The sequence below is a fragment of the Hemicordylus capensis genome, chromosome 6, assembly GCF_027244095.1.
Source record: "Hemicordylus capensis ecotype Gifberg chromosome 6, rHemCap1.1.pri, whole genome shotgun sequence".
Classification (NCBI taxonomy): Eukaryota; Metazoa; Chordata; class Lepidosauria; order Squamata; family Cordylidae; genus Hemicordylus; species Hemicordylus capensis.
Genome location: NC_069662.1, coordinates 99,558,137 through 99,580,293, shown reverse-complemented (window position 1 = coordinate 99,580,293; position 22,157 = coordinate 99,558,137). Strand labels below are relative to the sequence as shown.

Below are 22,157 nucleotides of genomic sequence, written 5' to 3'. Positions count from 1 at the left end.
GCTCCACTCTTGAAAACCTGCCTTCTGTAGGGCAAAACGTCCAGTGTATCAGCAATCCATTAGATGTGAATAGCTGCTGCCAGAAATAAAATTCTGCCACCATCCCCTAACCAATCATCTCCTTTTGTAGCGCCCCCCCCCCCAAGGTTTATTGCTGCTTCTGATATTGTGGAGTGCTGCCCAAGTTGTTTTAATGGTCTAATTGATTTTTGTGGACTTTTCTGTTCAGGCTCGTGGAAGAGACATTCACAATAGATGAGGTGACAGATATGCTGGATGGCTTACAGACCGTGGTACACAGCGAGGTGGAATCAGAACTTATTAACACAACATACACCAATGTATTACTTCTGCGTCAGATTTTTTCCCAAGCAGAGAAATGGTATCTTAAACTTCAGACTGACATTTCTGAGCTGGAAAATAGGTAACCATTTTATTCATAAAGAAAACTACGTATTGATTCAGAAAAATCTTATTAGTAAAGATATATTTATCTTTATATATCTTAGTGTATAATATATCTTAGTGTATAATAAAATTATAAAATTATAATAAAATTATACAGCATATATTTCAGTGTATAATAAAATTATTAGACTAAAATGTTTTCTGCTGTTTTTTTCAGGGACTTATTAGAGCAAGTTGCAGAGTTTGAAAAGGCAGAATTTACATCTGCAAATAAGAAGGTTTGTGTTCTCTTCTAAAGTTGTGACCACAATTCTTGTGAAATAAAGATGCTGGGTTTTTTATACCTCTGTTTAAGGGGAAAGTAACAATGCAGAATGTAGTTGCTTAGATCAAGGATTCTCAAATCTTATCATGATGAGACTCCATAAGTCGATATATCTTTTCATGCCTGCCCAGCTACAACTACCAGGCCTCAAATCCACTTGCCAGCTGCTCTAGTGAGAGAGGCTGCTCTAGTGAGCGGGGCTTATTAGTTTAATAAAATAAAATAAAATAAAATAAAATAGGCTTACTGCTGAGTAAAACATTGGACAGGTCTTCCTGTCACACCCTCTGAGACGGGTCTCACGATCCATGAGACCCTCTTTTGCTAAAACTGTGGGGAGAGCGGGCAGGGAGCCCTGAGCGGCTGGAGCAGCTGCCCACACAATGACCGGCTCCGTAACGGAGCCAGCGGGGGAAGCGGGGGCTGTGCAGCTCCCGCAAGCCCCAGAATGCCCTGCATGAGCGCGCAGGACATACTGGGGAGACCCCCGAGCCGGGAGGTGGCTTTTCGCCTCCCGGTTGGGGGTCTACTCGTGAGTAGGCGTGGCGTGAAGCCGCACCGCGGCTACTCACGAGCCTAAAAAGCAGGTTTGCTGGAGTGCTCGCTACGCAAACCTGCTTTTTAGCAGGGGTTCTCGAGCGGGTTACCCGCTCAAGAACCACCGGGCTTGGCTGCGAGCCCGGTGGTTCTTACAACCAATAAAAATCGGGCTAGGCTCTCCTAGCCCGATTTTTGTTGGTTGTGAGAATCGCCCCTCTGTGTCAGAGGAAGGGTAGGGGAATTCTTCTTTGTTGTGCTGATTCTGCCTGCTCCAGAGCCCAGAGAGACTTGCTGTGTAGGCAACTGCCAGACTGCTTTGCAGGATTGCCAGCGGTGAGGGTGCACTGACCCAGATACCCCTCTTGTTCTTCAAGTTTTCCAGCATATCCTGGAAAGGTGGTGATGACCACGAATTTATGGCTGATATTCAAAGCCAAAATTGGAAAACCCTTAGCCACCACAGCTGGTTTGTGTGGCAACTTGTATCATTGTCCTACCCCATTTATAAATCAACACAGGAAGCGGGAAGTACAGACAACATGTTGAACTGACTAAAGGGAGAGGGCAGTGGAGGGCTGTTATAAGGGTTATAACTAGGGCTGAGTGATTGGTGCAGCTGCCCAGAGCACAGGTTTGTTGTGAGGAGGCAGCAAGGACTGAGGAAGTTCAGTGCTCCGTGACCCAGAACTGTAATTATCATAATTTGGCACAAGAATGCAAGGAAGAAGATCAGAGAGTCTGTTCATGGTCAAGAAATATCTAGCTACAACTTTAGGTGTTGTTGACACTCTATTTTCTGACACATTCCTGAGGTAAGGAGTTAATGAGAAACTCTTATTTCCCCAAACAATTGTCAGTGGATGCTTCATACTTAGATAATTATTGCATTAAATTTCAATAGAGCAGTATGATATGTAAAAATAGGATCCATTTTACATTTTTGCAAGCTACGGATGACCATTAGTGCATGGAGCAACGTGTACTAATTACATGGGGAAGCAAGTTTTCTTTCTGGTTACCTCTGGCAACGTTTACTCTGGATGTGACCCATATTAAAGTGATTTTACCACAAATCTACAACATAAATATATATATATCGTGCTGTAGTAAGATCAGCCCATTGTGTGGCTACATGCAACAAATAATGAGCTTCCCACATGGTTGCAGGCACAATAAGATTACAAATGGATATACTATTGTAAATCATCATCTGTAGCTACCCTCTATTCTGTAGTTTTCCATAGCTGACATGAACTAAATGTATTTTGTTAAATTGAATTATTTTAGTGTATTTCACCTGTCATTACAATGTCACAGAAATGCCATTCTTTATAATTAGTTAGACATGAACAGTCTTCCTGCTAGAATATTGGAAGACTGAGGCAATAATTGCTATTATGTTATGCTTTAGAAAATGTTTAATTGCATACATTCTTATTTGTAACATTTCTGTGACTATGATAGCCCAATCCGGAGCTGATTAAACCTAAACTTACTCCATTACACGACGGAGCGTCAGAATTGCTAAACAAGGTAAGAATTGTTTTATGTGATATTTATGGTGACTCAGCTAACTGAATCTGCTGCTTATTTCAACTCTGTGTGCTGTATGATCTTCAACAGTAACTTAAAAGGCTAATGACTTAAGTTTCTTTGGAAAATACTGTTTCTGTAATATTTCTGTATTCTTGGTAGCTATCAGCTGTGCTGGCACAGCGGGGAAGCAGCTTGCCTAGAGTGCAAGAGGCTGTTCACATCCCTACTGGTTTGCTGTATTGATGAGCAGCAATATAGGGAGGTGCTGAAAGGCATCATCTCATACTGTGTGGGAGGAGGCACTGATAATCCACTTCTGTATTCTACCAAGAAAATCACATGAAATGTGATCGCTATGAGTTGATACTGACTCAACGGCACAATTCTTGGTAGCTGGACAGAGGAGTGCTAAATGCTATTTGCTCACATATAATTTGGAAAAACCCATTATTATATTTTGGTTATTTATTCTAAGGCATGTTTGCAGAATGCCATACCTAAATGCTTATCTGGTTAAGAAATTATTACATAACACATATGCATTACATTTGAGAGTTAGCCATGGATTGTAAGAAACAGATACATAACTTTAGGATAACTTTGGAAACATTAAAACAAAAAACAAAAAAAACCCACCAGAATTTTTATGAGAAGCGGTCAAGCCTTTCTCTCCCCCTCTCAGAACCACATTTCTAATTTTAATCAGTTTAATATGGTAAGCTCTGACAGCACAATCCCATTCATGTTTACCTAGAAAAGTCTCACTGTGTTCAGTGGGGCTTACTCCCTAGTAAGTGTGTTTAGGACTGTATCTTCAGCCTCTTATGTGTCTGCTTCAGTACTGTGTGACACAAACTCCTACAGACACTAAAACCTAACACTTCCCTTGCAGGTCTTCTATCCCTTATACTAGGACTTAATGCAGGTGAAGGTTAGTATCTGCAGTGACCTAAGATGATTTGGGCAAACAGAATAGAAGCAGTGGCCATGATGACTGCCACTTCTTAGCTTCATTTTACATATGGAGTATGCTGAGGAAATTAAGCAATCTGGATCGAGATCCGTCAAGATCCATAAGAATGGATCCACAACTCCTGCAGATAAAGAAGGGAGAAAATTGGATCTCTTAGGGAGGAAGATCTACTCCACATCTTGTTTATCGATTAAGATCGCTAATTATTCGGCCTGCACAGCCAAGTATAATCATGGCTTGCGGGAAGGAAGCCCTTCAAAATTACTTAGACACTCTGTCGCCTGAAGAGTTTAAGAAGAGATATCAACAAACCTTGAATAAATCAGCTGCGCTCACTTGACAACAACTGAACACAGCAAAATATCCTGCTGAATCAAGAGTCTCGTTCCATGACTGCAGCGGTCTCACTGAGGAGACATGCATCACTTCCCTCCACTTCTCTTCAGAGCAATATGAAAGAGAAGATTGAGGGCTTACCCTTTGATGGTAAGGGCCTTTTCAGCTAAACAACTGACTCCAAAATGGAGCAATTAAAGAAGTCCAAGTTCACTGCTAAGACCTTTACCACCTCAACTTCGACTTCTTCTTATGTGGCAAAATATTGCTCATACTCCAGACAGAAGCCCTCGTTCAGACAACAGGAGCGCTGTGATTTCAAAAAATAATACCACCCTTATCATAAGTGTTCCTATCAAGGAAAAGGAAAAGTCACCCAGTCCCAATGCACGGAACAAACAGAGCCTCAAAAACATCTTTGAGGAACAGGAATGCCCACCGTCACCTCTACACTTCTTCCCATTCCAGCCACCAAAGGTGTTAATGTCTTGGCAAGCGAGCAACTACACCAGCCTCACAATCTCATCCCTTCTGCCAGTTCACGATTCCATAGGACTAGCATACCATGCCCCTGCATGGCACTGCATAACATCGGACCGCTGGGTCCTGAAGATCATATCCTTGGGATATGCCATAGAGTTCAAAATGACCCCATACTTTTCAGGAATGAAGTTCACTCAACCATCCCTGCCATTACAGGAGGTAGTGAAGGAGTTGTTGGGAAAGGGTGCAATCATCCCTGTGCAGTGGGCGTACAGATGGGAAGGTTTTTACTCCCGTTATTTTCAGATCCCGAAGAGGGGTGGTGGGATCTGCCCCATCATGGACCTACGCTACCTGAACGAGCTTGTCCATGTAGGAAAATTCTGCCTCTTCCCTAGCAAGAGAATTGGCTTGCAACGCCGGATCTGAAACGCTGGATCTGACATGTATATTCATATCAGCATAAGGGAACAACACAGGAAGTATTTAAGATTTACTGTAGGCGAACAAGTATACCAATACAAAGTCTTACCTTTCAGAATTTCTACCGCCCCAAGGGTATTTACCAAATGTATGGCTGTTGTGGTGGCCCATCTGAGGATGCAGAGTATAGCAATATGCCCGTACTTGGATGATTGGCTCCTGATGTCAAAAGATCAAGGAGAGTTACTTTCTCAGAAACAGTATGTTTTAAATCTCCTCCAAGACTCAGGGATCCAAGTCAGTTGGAAAAAAATCCTATCTAAAACTGATACGCGTCATCAACTACATTGAAGCAATCTTGAACATGGAGACCAAGAAGGCTTATCAAAAGAATGGTACAAGTATATCAGGGACCTGATCCACGAATTCTGACAACGTCCGTCACAGCCAGCTCAACTCATCCAGTGGCTCTTGGGCCTCATGGAGTCCTGCAACACAGTAGTAATGTTATGCACGTTTGAAGATGCGAAAGCTGCAACTTTGGTTTCTATCAGTTTTCCATCAAAAATTAGACAGTCAACACAAGCATCTGGAAATTCCAGTTCAGATACTACCCTCCCTTTCATGGTAGTCAAACGGCTAAAATCTCTTGGAGGGAGTTCCTTTTCAGACTCTGGCTCCCTCAATTTGGTTGATGGCAGACACGTCTCTACTGGGTTGGGGAACCCACTGCGAGAACCATTAGATTCAAGACGAGTGGACAACACATCAAACTCAGTTTCACATCAACTTTTTAAAGTTGCTAGCTGTCTTCCAAGCAATGAAGGCCTTCCTACCACTTCTACAAGGCAAAGTTGTACAGGTGCAGTTGGACAATACCAGTGCCCTGGCTTACATCAACCATCAGGGTGGAACAGTGTCATGGACCCTCTGTGCTCTCAACCTCCAACTGTGGCACTGTTGTATCAGGCATCAGGTTTACCCCATAGCCATTCACATAAAAGGTCTAGATAACATCCTAGCAGACGATCTGAGTCACATGTTTGCGCAACAGCAGCAACATGAGTGGGAGATCAAAACGGAATATATTGACCCCCCTCTTCAACATCTGGATGAGCCCCACCATAGACAGAGGTTTATTTTATGATCAAGGATCAGATACATCAGATACTATTATTTTAAAAATAGAGTCAATAACCAGACTATAATAACAGCAATAGATGCCAAACAATCATCTAAAACTTTAAGAAAGCTTAAAATAACGACAATCCTGCTAAATCAGGCCATAGCTTGCAGACAGCAAAACAATACTTTGTAACATTTAAAGAAATGGAATCATTATTATCAGACAATAAAATTTGCAAATAGAAAGTATCCAAGTGCCATGGATATTTTGACAGCAATGGTAAGATTAATCGAGCCCAAGCATCTCTGTAATATGGGCAGTACAATAGAACATGAGCAGAAGATCCAACAACCCAAGCTCCACACGGGCAAACCCTGGCCCCCTAAGGAACCTTCTTGAATTTTCCTTCAAGAACAGCTGTAGATAAAAAAATTAACTCTAACTAATGTCAAGGCTCTTCTTAGCTTGAGGACCATGATGGAATATAAATATCTAGCAGGTCTCAACAGAGGAGAACCACTGCTAAGAAAAACATCTCTTGGTAAACTGGCTATATCCTCTTGGAGGTCTAAATCTATCAAATGTTGCACCAGTATTCTCCAGGCTTTTTCATGGCCCATTGACAATAAAACTTTGCTTAAAAACCCCATATAGGGCAGCTTAAGCTCCAATTTTTTTTTCCAACTTGACTTAAAATTATCAATTAATATCAGTGGAGCTAGGCCAGCTGAAGAAAAATGCAATTTAAACCAATACACAAATGCGCATTTCCAAATCTTAGTCTCTATTTTAAAAAATCCCGTTTCTCTGCATAACACTGACAAGGGGACACATCGTCCCTGAAAGATGTTCCTTAAAAATCTCGTTTGTATCTTTTCAATGTCAATAACACCACCACCAACCAGCCCCAACTGAGCTCCATAAAGAAGTTGTGACCCAAGTTTAGCTTGAAACAGTTTTAGCGCAGGAGGAATATAGTGGGCCCCTCAGGAGCGATGAAATGCTTGGACAACCAAAGCTGACTTAGAAGTAGATTGGCAGACATAATTACAATGGACTTCCCGCTTCCCCAAGGCCTGAAAAACTACACCCAAGTATTTGAATACCTTGACTTGTTCTATCAATTGCTGATCTATCTTCCATGTACGTACTTTTGGGTGTTTCAAAAAAGGAAGAATTTTGGTCTTCTCATAATTAATTACCAATTCCCCCTTGCAATATGCCACCAAAGCATGAAGCAACCGCCTCAGGCCAACAGGGGTCAAAGACAGTAACACTGCATCATCCACATATAAAAGAATTGAAATATGCCTATTTGCCAATTTAGGTGGGGGAAAAGACTGATTACTCAAATGAGAGACTAACAAATTAATATAGAAATTGGAAAGCAGTGAGGCTAAAATACAACCCTGTCTAACCCCCTTAGAGATGGGGATCTCTCTTGTGAGCTGGCCACATATATTATACCGAACCATCACATGAGAATTCTCATGCAGCTTAAACAACAGTAGTAGTCTCCTATCGATTGGGGAATTTTCCAATTTATTCCAAAGTCTGTCTCTTGCAATTGAGTAAAATGCCATCTTAAGATCGATAAATGCAGCATATAGAGCTGTACCAGATCCAGTGCTATACTTTTCTATCAAATGTTTCAAGACTAGTATATGATCAATCATGGAGCACCCAGGTCTGAAACCGGCCTGTATATCAGCTTCTCATTAATATGCTTTGCATAAAGCTTGCTGACTATGCTAAGAAGACTGATTGGTCAATAGTTGGCTGGTAGATTCCTTTTGCCTCTCTTATATAATGGAATTATTATAGCCAAACCCCAATCTTATGGGACTTGGGCGGTTGAATGAGACAAATACTGGTATCTACCACTCTAAGTTACTCTTAATCGCTTCTGCAGTGATAAAATCATACCCAGGGGCTTTGTCCAGCTTAAGCTGATTAACTAGCTGTTCGATTTCAGCTCCAGATACAGGAGGCCAAGCGGGCAATTGTTCCACCTCTAAAGCCTGGGTACCCACATGTTAAGGAGATGAATCATATAGAGAGTGAAAACGATCCTCCCATACTTTAGCTGGAATCATAGAAAGAAGAAGGACCAGACAAATCAATCACCAAAACATTGTTGTATTCTGCTGTTGAGCAGCTTTAATTAATGGCTGCCAAGTCTCTCTAATGGCCATTCTCTTTTTAACTTGCAACAATAGTTTATATTTCTTCTTCAGTACAATCAAATCCTGTGCCAGAGATTTAGTCGGTTTAAACCTATATCTATCAAATTAAAACATTCTTAGCTTCCTTATGTTCTTCATCAAACCAAGATGCTGGACATCTATACTTACTTTTCTGGTTGGGCGCACAATATCTACATAAAATGGGTTGTAACTGTTGCATAAGCTTCTTAAAATTTAAAAGAATAGATTCATCTGTTCCATCAGCCAACATGGCAGCACGCAACTGTAGAATAGATTCAGAGTTTAAAAATTTCCTAACATGTTCATCTTGAACTCCTGACCAAGCGATTCAGATTGGACATGCAATATCATCTGCAACCAAAATAAACTCAGGTTTCCCTTTTACATTAACATCAACCAGAATATTCAAAATACCTGGACAATAGTCACTATCAATACGATTACTTATAAAAAAACTTCTGTAAGAAAGGGATCAAATTGTGAGAGATAGCAACATAATCAGTCAATTCTGACTCCCCATACACCAAAATCTATCCTGATAAGGTGCTCATGCGTTTGGTTCCAGACTTTGTACCCAAGGTGGTATCTGAATTTCACCTCAATCAAAATATTGTCCTCCCCACATTCTTCAGGGATCCTTCTACACCTTTGGAATGTGTGATGCACTCTTTAGATGTGCTTAGGGCACTTCTGTATTACTTGGTCTGTACTGAAGACTTTAGGTCCACCAAGCACCTTTTTGTAGCATTCAAAGGTCTTAATAAAGACACCTGCATTTCCAGACAAAGAATGTCCAGATGACTAGTTGAGCTTATTATACTGGCCTACAAAACACAGGATGTGAAACCACCTGAAGCAATAAAGGCCCATTCTACCCATGCCTACACTTCATCGGCTGCACACCTGTTGGGTAACCTTCACAGACATCTGTAAAGCAGCTGCTTGGTCCACAGAGTTACCTGTCATCAAGCATTACGCCATAGATGAGCGCTCTGCTGCTGAGGCAAGCTTCGGGAGAAGCATTTTAAAGCAGGTGTTACAATAGCTACTACTGCACCCTCCTCCATTGGGAGCTAGCTAAACACCCATTCTTATGGCTCTCAACAGATCTCGATCCAGATAAACAGGTTGCTCACCTGTAATGTTTGATCTGGTAGAGATCCGTCAACATCCATAAGACCCTCCCGAACCACCCCTCTGCAGTAGTGTTTCTGCTATGTGCATTTTCAGAGTTTGCAGGCTATTCTCCTTCAATGATGAACTCACCTGACTCCAGATGATCGTCCTCCACAGCGGTCATCCAAGAACTTAGGATCATGGCACCGGCCCGCCTTTAAATAGCACACTGTGGGCATGGAGGTGGGGCTCGGTCGCCATGATGAGCTGCGACATTCTACCACGAGGGTTCTGCGCAGGCACAGAACCGATTCTTATGGATGTAGATGGCTCTCTACCAGATCAAAAGTTACAGGTGAGCAACCTGTTTGTATGGGCTGGTTTGGACAACACTTTGTCTGCCAGCCTGACTCCATGAGATAAAAATACGTGCAAGCTGTGAGCTCACGTATCCTCCCTAGCCTGACCTCTCCCCCATCTCAGCACACAGGGACACCTTTTCCTAATCACATGGGAGGGCAGTTCATCCAAAGTGCTCCTCTAAATGCAGCCCAGATACTACTAGTTTAAATGTGATTAGAGAAAAGCACCTCCTTCACACTGGGAAGAGAGAATAATATATGCACTCATGTCTTTAGTCTGCATTGTTCAATCTGACCCTATCTATGAATAGTAAATACATTGGGAAAGGGACAAGAAGAGATCTTTGAATAGGAAATGGGAAATGAACTCAGCAACAGCCTGTATAATGACAGCTGGAGGCTGGAATCTGCTTATAGTGCAATCTAGATTAACTTGCTCCTTCCCTAAACTAAGTGGTGAACATTTCTGCACCTGCACTAGCAGTCATGTCCTGTAGTTACTCTCATTGATTCTCCATTCTGTAGAATGTCAGTAGGTATATGAAGGAGTGGGCATGTCAGCATGTGGATGACAGTTTGGGCCGAGGTGACTTTGGTACAGAATTGGTACCAATACCTGTACAATGTGTTCTTTCAAATAGCGTAGGAACCATATATGTCAGCTGGGTAACTGCCATAACATATCCATACAAGGATATAATATTTTAAAATCAATAATAGATGTCTTTTTTCAGTCTGTGACAACTTTACCTCTTTTCTGAAAAATGCATATTCCTGCTAGACTTTTGTGGACGTTCAATATATTTAGCTCTATCAGGATATGGTCAAGATCATGTTGTTGTTGTTTTTAATTTGCCTGCAGGAAATTACAAGACTCCAAGAAGAAAATGAAAAATTGAAAACTAGGTTGAAGACAATAGAAGTACAGGTAAACACACTGAGATATTGATGTATGTGTACCTCACAAGAAGTATTTCTATTACAGCTGTAAAAATACATTATGATTTTAATTTTCAAATGTGTTGCAGGCTACAAATGCATTGGATGAAAAATCAAAATTAGAGAAGGCTCTGCAAGATCTGCAGATTATTCAGGGAGATCAAAAGGTAAAAGCATCCGTTAAATAGGAGGAAACACTACTAAACATTTTCAAGCCATTTTGATGGATTTCCTCTACTCCATGTAGAATGGTCATAATCTTCTGATAGGCCTAATTTACTCCATATAGTAGTATGGAAAATACTGAACAACTTCCAGATTTGCCTTTCCCTTCTTTTTGCAAGCAGAATATCTTCCATTTGTGTAATAATTAGTCTTATGCTGTCCACTAATTTTATTGTAATTTCTATTAGCTAATGCAGCTTGCAGTTATTACTGTTTTCACTGAAGCTACCAGTAAAATAGTGGAGAATACATCAATCGGTTACGTGGCCTGAACTGTGCTTATCTAGTGTTTCACCTTCACACTTGAGAATTGTTTTGAGTTTGAATCTGCTAGAAGAAAGGCTATTCTTTGGCTTAGTCAGCATGTATTGGGACAATTTATTTTGGAGACCATGCATATTTTCGATTTCTACAAATAGAAATCTATAATTTTTTTTAAAAAAATAGTAATTCCCCACATTTCCTACATCACAGATACTTAATTTCTTCTAACTTAGAAAATTAATTATTTCAAAGCCCACAGTCCAACATTCTGCATGCACCACAGAGCAGAAATTATGCAACCTTGAATGAGGTTATGAGGGGGAAATGCTCATGGCTCAGCAAAGCACACATTATTCTCAGTTGCTGGGGTATACCCCTCATGTGCTCCTAGGCAGGACTATGTAAATTAGCTTAAAGAACAGAAGCCTCTAGAGCCTGAGGGGGATAACCCTTTCCCCAGTTCTTTCAGTCCTGCGTAGCTCCAGGCAGACTGACATTTCTCTCCTCAGATATTCTTTATTCTCCTTATTATTCTTACTGATAATCCTTAATTCGTTCTAACCCAAGTACTTCTAATATATACCCTTATAAAATCTTTTAAAAACAAACAAAACGCCTTCGTTTTCCTCAGTGTTCTCCTTTTCAGTTTCGTCCTTCCTTGTGACTTTCCTCTTGTCATGGATAACACAGGGAAAGAAAGAAGGATCTGCGTGCCCAAGGGAAAAGGGCACAGCAGCTTTCCAAGGGCCACAAGAGCACCCGGATCATCCCCTCCAACTGTGTTGATGCCGGCCAGTTTAGAGCTACCCAGTGAGACCTCAGACTTATTTAAAAAACCCAAATACAGATGCACCAGTGTTGCAATTGGTGTCGGGATCTTTACTCCCGAGAGATGGGGAGGCAACACTGAAAGATCCCTCTGATAAAAGGGCAGAAATTTCCTTTAGGAGGGTGCATGATAACTCTTCTTTGGCACCACGCTCTTCTGCGGCAGCTTCAATAGTGACTAGGGCATCCTTATTGTGGGTTGATGACTTACTTAGTGACCCTCCCTCAGATCCAGTTCAAATGAGTCAGCAATTGCTTAAGATCCAGAAGGCTCAGCCCTTTGTGGTGGATACCACACTAGACTCTTATCAGATTTTCTACAAGAGTGTCTGCTGCTTTGGTGGTGGGCAGGAGACACCTCTGGCCAAAAAGCTGGCAGGTGGATTCAAATCCTAAGACAAACTTGACAGCTGTACCCTACGACAGCACAAAGCTGTTTGGCGAGGAGGCACTTAAGGATGTCCTTGTAAAGTCCAAGGATAAGAGAAAGACCATGCCATCAGCACTGCGTAAATTGGACAAGCCAGCATCGAAATGACCTTTTCAGCTCTTTTGGAACTCCTGGCCCTCTCTTAGGAGCCAGGATAGGAAATTCAGATCTCAGCATGGTAATTGGAACCGTCAATGTTTCCAAACCAGAAGCTTTGGAAACAACAGACAAACATTTGCCCCGAGCAAACAAACAAAACAACAGCCATGACTCGGGACATGCCAAGCTGGGGAGGCCACCTGTCGGACTTATTTCACACTTGGGAGAAATCCATAATGGACAGGTGGGTCCTCACCATAATACAAAACAGCTACAAGAGTTGGATGCCCTTCCCTCCCACAGATTCCTGCCAACTCCATGCTCTTGCTCTATTTCCAAGCACTTAGAGTTGCAAAAGGAAATTCTACATCTTGAGGAAAGGGGTGCAGTGGAACCCGTCCCTCTCAGTCAGGAGGGAAGGGGAGTCTATTCTATCTTGTTCACCGTCCCACAAAAGGATTAATCCAGAAGAGCTGTGCTGGATTTAAAGTAGTTGAACAGGTGGGTCAGGTGCAAAAGATTCTGGATGGAATCCCTCGGGTCAGTAGCAGAGGCACTCCACCACCTAGACTTCATCTCTTCCGTAGTCCTGAAGGAAGCATACCTCCATGTGCCAATACATCCCAACTGCTGACATCTCCTCATGTTCAAGTATGCAGGAATACACTACCAGTATGCAGCACTCCCATTCAGCCTGTTGTCATCCCCCCTGGGTCTTTAAGAAGGTATTGGCACCCCTGATGGCTTACCTCCACCTCCGGGGGATTCAGATCTCTGAATTTCTGGACAATGTTTTAATCCAGTCACTGTCCAAGGAAGTAGCAGAGACCAACCTCCAGAGGACACTACAAACATTGTGGGAACACGGGTTCTTGGTGAACCTCAAGAAAAGCCGGCTAATTCCGTCACACAGACTACAGCATCTAGGTGTGGTGATAGACACGGTGCAAGACTGACTGTTCTTGCTCCAGGACAGGTACAAAATGATCATCTCGGAAGTCAAAGAGGCGCTTGCCGCTCTGACAGTACCACTACTCTCATTAGCAAGGCTCCTGGGATTGATGGTGGCAATGTTGGAAGCTGTTCCATGGGCAAGATTCCACCTCAGAGAGCTCCAGTGGTTTCTCCTTCCTTTTCAAAATGCCATAGCCAGAAGATGCATTTGCTACTGCCACTGTCATCCCAGGTACATCACTCCCTTCAGTGGTGACTATTGCCACAAAATCTGCTGAGAGGAAAGCAATTTCTGGACCCACCAAAAATTACAGTGACAACAGATGCCAGTACCAGGGGCTGGGGGGGCGCATTGACTTCAACACTTGGCATAAGGGAAGTGGACCGTAAGCGAGCAAAGGCACAGCATAAACTGGCTAGAGCTCAGGGCTATCCACTTCGCTCTGAGTGCATTTCATCAGGAACTGCAGGGTTGTGATGTACTGATCAGAACCAACAACACAACACTAAAGGCCCACGTGAACAGACAAGGAAGCATGCGATCGAAAGCTCTGTATGCGGAAGCAGTTCTATTAATGAGCTGGGTGGAACTACACCTTACTTCCCTATTGGCACATCATGGTGAAAGAGGATCTAAATCAACTGGCCAGCTGGCTCAGCCGAAAGGACCTGATACCGGGCTAATGGTACTTGAACCGGAGGGTCTTCCACCAAGTAGCTCAACAATGGGAGAGACCAGTGTTGGACCTGTTCGCTACACCACAAAATGCCCAGCTTCCAAGGTTCATATCTAGGTTTCCATGCAAACAAGTGGAGGACACAGATGCCATGTCAGCAGATTGGCCTGAGGGCGTGCTATATGCATTTCCGCAAACTCTGCTGTTGGCTAGGGTACTGAGGCGAATCCGGATGCTACAAGCAGAAGTGATATTGGTGGCCCCATCCTGGCTGAAGAGACCATGGTTTGTGGAGCTTCTACACTTGGCCACGCAGACCCATGGTTTCTTCCAGTCACACCAGACCTACTTCTACAGGGCCAGTACAACATCCAAACCCGAGTTGGTTATGACTTGCCACTTGGAAACTGAACGGAGATTGTTGAAACACCATGGTTACTCAAACGGAGTGTCTGAGATCATCCTGGCATCCCAAAGGCCTTCCAGAAATCGGGTATACTAGTGTACATGGAGAGCCTTTTTAAGGTGGTCAGCACATCACAAAGTTCCCCAAGGGGAGGCCTCTATTCAACACCTACTGCAATTTTTACAAGAGGGCCTTGATATGGGACTGAAGCCTAATATGTTGAAAAGACAAGCAGCATCCCTGTTGGGCCTCATATCGCGTGTTTTGGCGAGGGCTATGAATTCACATGCTCACCTGAAAAGGTTCCTCAGGGGAGCTACACTTCTGTCACCGCCAATGGCACACAGTTTCCCCTCTTGGAACTTGGGCACTGTGTTGAAGGCCTTACAGTTCCCACCTTTCAAACCACTAAAATCCATTCCAATAAGACTGTTAATGTTTAAACTGACATTCCTAGTGGCAGTTACCTCGGTGAGACACATTTCGGAACTACAAGCTTTGTCAGTACACAAGTCATATTGCATATTCCCAAAAGACTCTGTGCGTCTTATACCTGACCCATTTGTTCGTCCCAAGATCGCTTCTCCTTTTCATCAATCGCAGGATGTTTTTCTACCGTCATTCTGTCCACCTCCTAACCATCAAAGGGGGGAAAGCATGGCACAAGTTGAACGTAAGGCAATGCCTTAAAATCTATGTAAAGCAGACAGCATCTTTCCACACTACAGACTCCGTATTTGTATCCTTCCTACCAGGATCAATAGGAAAGCCAGCGTCTTCATCGACCATTGCCAGATGGATCAGTGTATGTATAGTGCTGGCATATGAGACACAGCATCTGTATCCACCTACAAAAGTAGTGGCAGCTACATCGTCCGCTTTATTTAGAAATGCACCAGTAGAGGAAATCTGTAAGGTGGTACATGGAAGAATCCAGCCACTTTCACGAGGCATTATAGAATGGACACACATGCCTCTGCCCAAGTGGCCTTCGGAAGAAGAGTGCTACAACAGGTGCTTCCCCAGGAGTAGCCAGAAGCGCTCCCTCCCTAAATGATGTTCAAGCTATGGTATGTCCCATCAAGATGTCCTTGACCCCAGCAACTGAGAATGGAGCATTGGTTCACTTTCCGTGAAGACTTCTTCTGGTTGCTGGAGTCAAGGACATCTTGGCCTGTCGGCTTAGCACATCTGTCTGCTCCTGGGGTATCACATCATCGATCACCATTGGTTTTAATATATTGGTCGCAAGTGCCTCAGGGTTAATCTGCAAGAACCTTACCAGACAATTCTTTTGGAGGAACACTTACTGTTGCCCTTCATGTATTATGGGACACGGTTTGTCTTTCTGATTGTTTATATGTTTTATGTTTCTTCTGTTTATATGTTTCTTGGAGCACATTGTTTGCAGTTATACCTTTCTAACTTGGCCTGAAAGAACTGGGGGTTATCCCCCTCAGGCTCTAGAGGCTTCTCTTCTTTAAGTTAATTTATATAGTCCTGCCTAGGAGCACATGAGGGGTGTAACCCATCAAGATGTCCTTGACTCCAGCAACCAAAAGAAGCCTTCATGGTAGGTGAACCAATGCTCCACTCTCTGAATCATGCCTGTGTGGAACATTACATGGGCAATTTCTGAATGGATATATGCATTTTTAAATAGGCACACTGCATAAATTATTTCCTCTGACAGCAAAGGTGGTCAGACCATGAAACTTCCAGGCACACATGAGTTCCAAAATGTTGTATAACGTGTAGGCAGCCTTCCCCCGGGTAAGGTGCGTGCACCCCACCCTCAAGCCCTCCACATAGCTTCTTGACACGGCTGCTCACTGCAGTGGCTCCTACTCCTCACAGCCTTCCATCGTTACCTCACCAACCATCTCCTCCTCTGCCCGCCTCACGGGCTCATTTTAAGGACTGAATCTGTTCCCTCTGTTTGCTGGCAAGCCCAAGCGGCGCCTCCTCCTCTGCCCACTGTTCAGGCTCTTCTAAAGGAAGGGGGGAATCTCTCCCTCCATTTGCTGGTAAGCCTGAGTGGTGGCGTCTCCTCTACTACGCCACGCTACTCAGGCTCTTCTGAAGGAGGAGTAGAGCCCGAGCGGCTGGCGGGCAGACAGAGGCGCCGCTCTCTCGGGCTCGCAACAGCAACAAATGGAGGGAGAGATTCTCCTCCTCCATTCAGTTATTGCTATGCCCCTGGATGGACAGCTGATCAGAGGCAGTTCTCAGTTAAGCTCCAGTCCAAGTGTGTTTTTCCTAGGCTTTCCCAGTGGTTTTTAAGCAACCCAAAGTCGAGTTAGTAGAAGAGAGTGTCACGTGCTTCTCTCCTTACATCTCTTAATGTGTGTCCTAAGAATTGTCACATACAGCCCCCACTCCCTGCCCCAAACTGGAGGCTTCATGTCACAGGAAATGAGCAAAAGGGGAGCAAATTCTCCATGCACTCAGGGAAGGATAATGTAATGCTTCCCTTGGATCAGTGTGGATTTGGGCTTATGAGTTATTAGGCCAGGGTCATAAATAGCCTCTCACAACCACAAAATTAAAATAAAATATTAATCTGTTTATCTCCTGTACTGTCTTTGTAACTACACCCCACACCATGTACCAACCAAAAGCACCTCAAGCAACCATTAAGTATTGCATAGAGCACGCCCTCTTACTTAGAAGCAGAGCTAGTAAGAGTCTGGATGATTTGGAAGAGGAGCAAGCCGGGATGCCTTTTGATACATCTTCTGCAAATGCATGTTGGGGGTATAGGGAATCTAGTTTCAGTGTTGATTAATAGGCTGCAGAAGAAGAGAGGTGGGGGTGGGGAGATTTAAAAAATTTGCACACCACACTTTATGCAGCACAGTATTAATATCTGTGTGTGAGTGTGTGTGTGACAGAATTATATTCGCACAATACCTTGAAACTGCCGCCCAGGACAAAACTGTTTCCACTCACTGACAATAAAGATTAGAGGGAACATTGCCTGTAGGCTTAGGAATCTTCGCTGCAAGCTATTGTGACTCTTCCCACCAGGTACAGCAGAATCAAAGGTTGTTGCACAGTCTGTGAGCCATGCGATATCTAGACCACCATCTATATGTGGGGCTTTCTGGGGTTGAAGAGTCAGTGAACAACAGTGAACTCCTGAACAGCAGGCTTGTAGATTGTGTCCTTGGCCAGTAGTGGGCACTGCTTTTCACCTTTCATTGCTTCAAGAAAGAATCCTACGCTTATGCATCAGATGGGTTATAGCATTGGACTCTGGAAAAGGTTGTAATGTTTTAAAACCTAATTTGATGAAAAATAGTACAAAGATAGAATAGATGTTCCTCTTTTTATGGCACCAGTGTTGTGAAATTAGCAATTGTAATACCTCCTAATTTTCATGAGTAATTTATTTTCCTGCATTTTTCCCCACTGTTTTAATTCAATTTTCTTTTTTACTTTGCTTTCTAATATGGTTTGTGGTATGTATTATTTAGTGTAATATAGTCATTTTCTAATCTAATTTTGATACAGCAATGTACCAGTGTTCCCTCTAACAGGGATTCCCAGATGTTGTTGACTACAACTCCCAGAATCCCCAGCTGCAGTGGCTTTTTGCTTGAGGATTATGGGAGTTGTAGTCAACAATATCTGGGAACCCCTTTTAGAGGGAACACTGTAGTATAGTATAGTTCAGTTGAGGTATCCTTTGCTCTCATAACAAATTGTTTTAATAATTTCTACAACTTTTCCAGTACTTAAAGTTTAACTAAAATCATTTTTATTCCAGTAAGCAGAAATCTTAAGCTGTCATTCAGATAAGCTGAGTATCGAAACCCTGATCAAATTAATTTCTCCTTTCTAACTATTTTACCATTTTGCTCTGGGTATTCCACATTGAGGCTGTTCACATGAGCAGCCCTACAGGGGTAGGGTTGCTCACATGAAGCAACAGGATCGTGGCCAATCCTGATGCTGCCTTGCCAGGTAGCCTGGGAATTTCCTAGGGCTTTTACCTGAGTAGAAGGACACAAGTGTGCCCTTCTACCTAGGCCCCCAGTTGTGTGTCTGCTTGGACTGCAGGCAGCCTACACAGACACAGAGCCGGGTGCCTAGAGTGTCCAGCTTGCAGGGGAATCCCCCCAATGCATTGCACTCATCGTGTGGTGCATTGTGGAACGTGGGAAGCTGCAGCCTGCTTTCCTCCCACTCCTTGGGTACTCTTGGAGCCGTCACATGCTGCTTGTGTCGCACAGTGCTGGCAAGCCCAGGAGTGGCTTGGATTGGGTTGGGGAAGGCAGGACAGCTCCTTCCTTCCCCCCAGCCCTCCCCAGATCAAGTGAGTAAGGTTGTATGAACAACCTTTTTGGCTTATAAGAAACTGTTTATGTACAGTGTGTGAACTTTGGTCAGTTTTAAATGGTTTCTTTAAGCCTATCTGTTATTCAGCTCATCCCTTCCATGTTTACTCAAAAGTAAGTCCCATTTATTTCAATGGATCTGCTTCCAGGCAAGTGAGGTTTACAACTGCAGCCTTAACAGTGCAATTCTATACAAGTTTGCCCAGAAGTAAGTCCCACTGAGTTCAGTGAGATTTTCTTTCAAGTAATTGTGAATAGGATTGCAGCCTTAAGGGCTCATTTTGATTCAGTGGATATGCTTCAGTGGTGTTTTTACCAGCAAAAGCTGAGTGAAGAGACAATGTACAAGTGCAATTATTGGAAATATTAGGTAGTACATAAGTTTGATTCTGCTTTTAAGATATTTGTAGTATCATCTTTTACATGAAATAAAATTTACACTAAACTAGTTATAGATTCAGTCAACCATCTCTGTGACAGTTGTAACTGAGCTCATTCTTTGAACTTCAACAAGAATGCATACCTACGTTCTTGGTTAGTCTCTTCCCTTCTTAAAGTGGTTTTTGTCTATATTATAAGGATTTATGTTGTTAAGAATAAATGGTTGGTTGTTGTTTATATTTTGCCTATTATGCTTACAATTACATTGGGCAATTGTGTTCCAAATTGCTGTTCCTGGAGCTGTTTCCATTAGCTGTTTTAAAAACACTTTTACAAGTCTTTTACAATAGAATTGTATTTACAATAGAACTACTTTTACAATAGAAATAGGGGTTCTATTTTACAAGAAATAGAACCCCTGTTCAGGCCAACACAGCATGAATTAAGGTAGCTTTGAGCCGCCGGCACTGCTGCAAGCTCCTAAGGAACCGCATAAATACTTAAGACAGAGCTCCCTCACTTTGGGAGCATTGCTTACATGTTTACAATGCAAGTAGTGCTGGTGTGGGTGCACTACTTTATTTGTGCTTTTGCGCAAAACCGACTGTGGTTCCTTAGGAGCCTGCAGCAGCACAGATGACTCAGAATCACCCATATTACACTGCGGATCATGTGGGCCTGACTGTATGTAGATACAGTAGCTCACTGTTAAGTAACCCATGATATGTATTTCTTTAATTTATTCACATAAACATTCATTTGTGTATGTATGTTCTATTTTCAGCTTGACACAACTCAGGATATTAGTGAACTAGAAAATACTGTGGCTTCTCTGAAATGCCAATTTGAAAAGACTTTGCATGACACCACTGCAAGCCAAAAATCCTTGGAAGAGAATCTGATAACAACAAAGCATGACCTTCTTAAGGTTCAGGACCAGTTAGCTATGGCTGAAAAGGTCAGTGTTCATTCTGTTGCAAATACTCATTGCTGGGCAGGATCCAGACTAAGTTAGTCATGACTAAAGTCCTGTTGAAATTAATGGGACAAGTTAATTGTGACTAGACTGGATACTGCCTACTATCTTTTAAAAAAACCTAAATACCTATCACATAAGGCACTGTTAAAGTTTATAAACTCAGTATGAAAGAGGATAGAGAAGATTGTTATAAAATAGCACATGTCTACATTATGGAAGAAAATCTTGAATGTTTTATTTTGATACTGTTTGGCTTCTTACAGCTAAAGAAATAATTAAAATAATAATAGTTGCCTTCAATACTTTTGAAAGGAGAGGAGGGATTTGTGTGTGCATTTTTAGTTTGGGGTTTTGTTTCCATAACGTAGAAGTGGAAGTGCTTGGGAGGATTCTCATAAAGTAATTAAACTATATCCTACATTTTGGTGATAATTGGAAGTAAGTGCACAAAGAGATGAATCTTTGCTTCCCCAAGAGACATTGTTTCACTGCAGCAAATTAAATAGACATGGCAAAGATCCCCAGGATAGATTTTGTGTTTGCCATATCTATAATATAAAGCTCCTTGGGCCTCACTCACTCACTGACATGAAACTCCCAGATCAAACCACAAAAGTTAGAAACGTGCTGTTTTACAGGTAAGTTCTGGAATTCGCCCAGACTACAAGAAAAATCGAAAGCCCCAGGAAAATTGATTATTTCCCCACAAAATGCAGGAAAACTCTCCCATTGGAAATATATGAGGAATGATACCTTCTGACAAATTTTGGCAAATTTCCAGGTGTTCTTGGGTAGTTTTCATGACAGTCTGGACTTTCACTGAATTATGAAGCAACAAACAAGTGATATTTTTTTTTCAGTTCATTGCACGTCAGTCCGTGTTGGATTTCTATGAAAATTGCTTAGGAATTCAAAAAACATGAAAAAGCTTGATTGTTGGAGATATTTGATTGATTGATTGAGTGCTGTCAAGTCAGTGTCAGCTCTTAGCGACCACATAGAGAGATTCTTTCCAGCATGATCTGTCATCCAGGAAATATACAGTGTTCTAAATACAAACTCCCGTAGACATCAACTAGCAGCAAATGAAGGGAGAGTTTATTTATTGTACAGGAGGAATGCTTGCAAACTGCAAACCCCTTTTACTAGTAAACTATAAAAGTTTGTACTTATTTGTTACATACCTGAAACTGAATAGTAGTAACTCAAACAGTGTTTTGAAGTTGGAATTATTTAATACGTATACTGTTCTTGTTTTCATTTCAAAAATAACAAAGTAAATATATTAGTGATTCTAATGAATAGGAATTGGAAAAGAAGTTCCAGCAAACAGCTGCCTACCGTAACATGAAAGAGATTTTAACTAAGAAGAATGAGCAAATAAAGGAAATGCGAAAGAAGCTGTCAAAGTAAGTGGTGCTCTTCCATTTGCCCGCTGTGATGAAATGAGATTGGAGTGTAAATAGTTAAGCCCTTCATATCTAGACAACGTTAACGCCCAGTAGCTGAGTCTGGAAAGCCTTCTGGTGGGGGAAGGAAAACAGACCAGTTAGAATTCAGATGGAGAGTGTCAGTTGGAGCTGAAGCTACACTGTGTGTGTGTTTGTGTGCACGAGCACCTGGAAGAAGGCTGGTTTTAAGGAAAACCAGAGAGGGTTCTGAAAAAGTAAATATAGTTGTAACACTAATATATGTGCTCTGTGAGGAAAGAGTGTGTAAAACCAGACTCATAGAAGTATTTAAGCCAAGAAGTGGATGAAAGAGTACTGATCTGGATAGTGGTTCCATCATCCATAA

General features: G+C 42.3%; 2 protein-coding genes across 3 annotated transcripts in view; one reads left to right on the top strand and one right to left on the bottom strand.

Moving 5' to 3' along the window:
• Positions 1-5,375, bottom strand: part of CCR9 (C-C motif chemokine receptor 9) — a 28,612-nt gene extending 23,237 nt beyond the window's left edge. The window contains exon 1 of the mRNA XM_053260200.1: positions 5,134-5,375. The gene's annotated coding sequence lies outside the window, so the exon portion shown is untranslated. The remainder of the gene's footprint in view (positions 1-5,133) is intronic.
• LZTFL1 (leucine zipper transcription factor like 1) overlaps positions 1-22,157 on the top strand; it is a 44,718-nt gene that overhangs the window by 6,689 nt on the left and 15,872 nt on the right. For both annotated transcript variants that reach the window (XM_053260196.1, XM_053260197.1), the window contains exons 3-9: positions 230-424; positions 626-686; positions 2,738-2,806; positions 10,698-10,763; positions 10,864-10,941; positions 20,166-20,339; positions 21,666-21,769. In XM_053260196.1, coding sequence (XP_053116171.1) covers positions 230-424; positions 626-686; positions 2,738-2,806; positions 10,698-10,763; positions 10,864-10,941; positions 20,166-20,339; positions 21,666-21,769 — 747 coding nt within the window. The remainder of the gene's footprint in view (positions 1-229; positions 425-625; positions 687-2,737; positions 2,807-10,697; positions 10,764-10,863; positions 10,942-20,165; positions 20,340-21,665; positions 21,770-22,157) is intronic.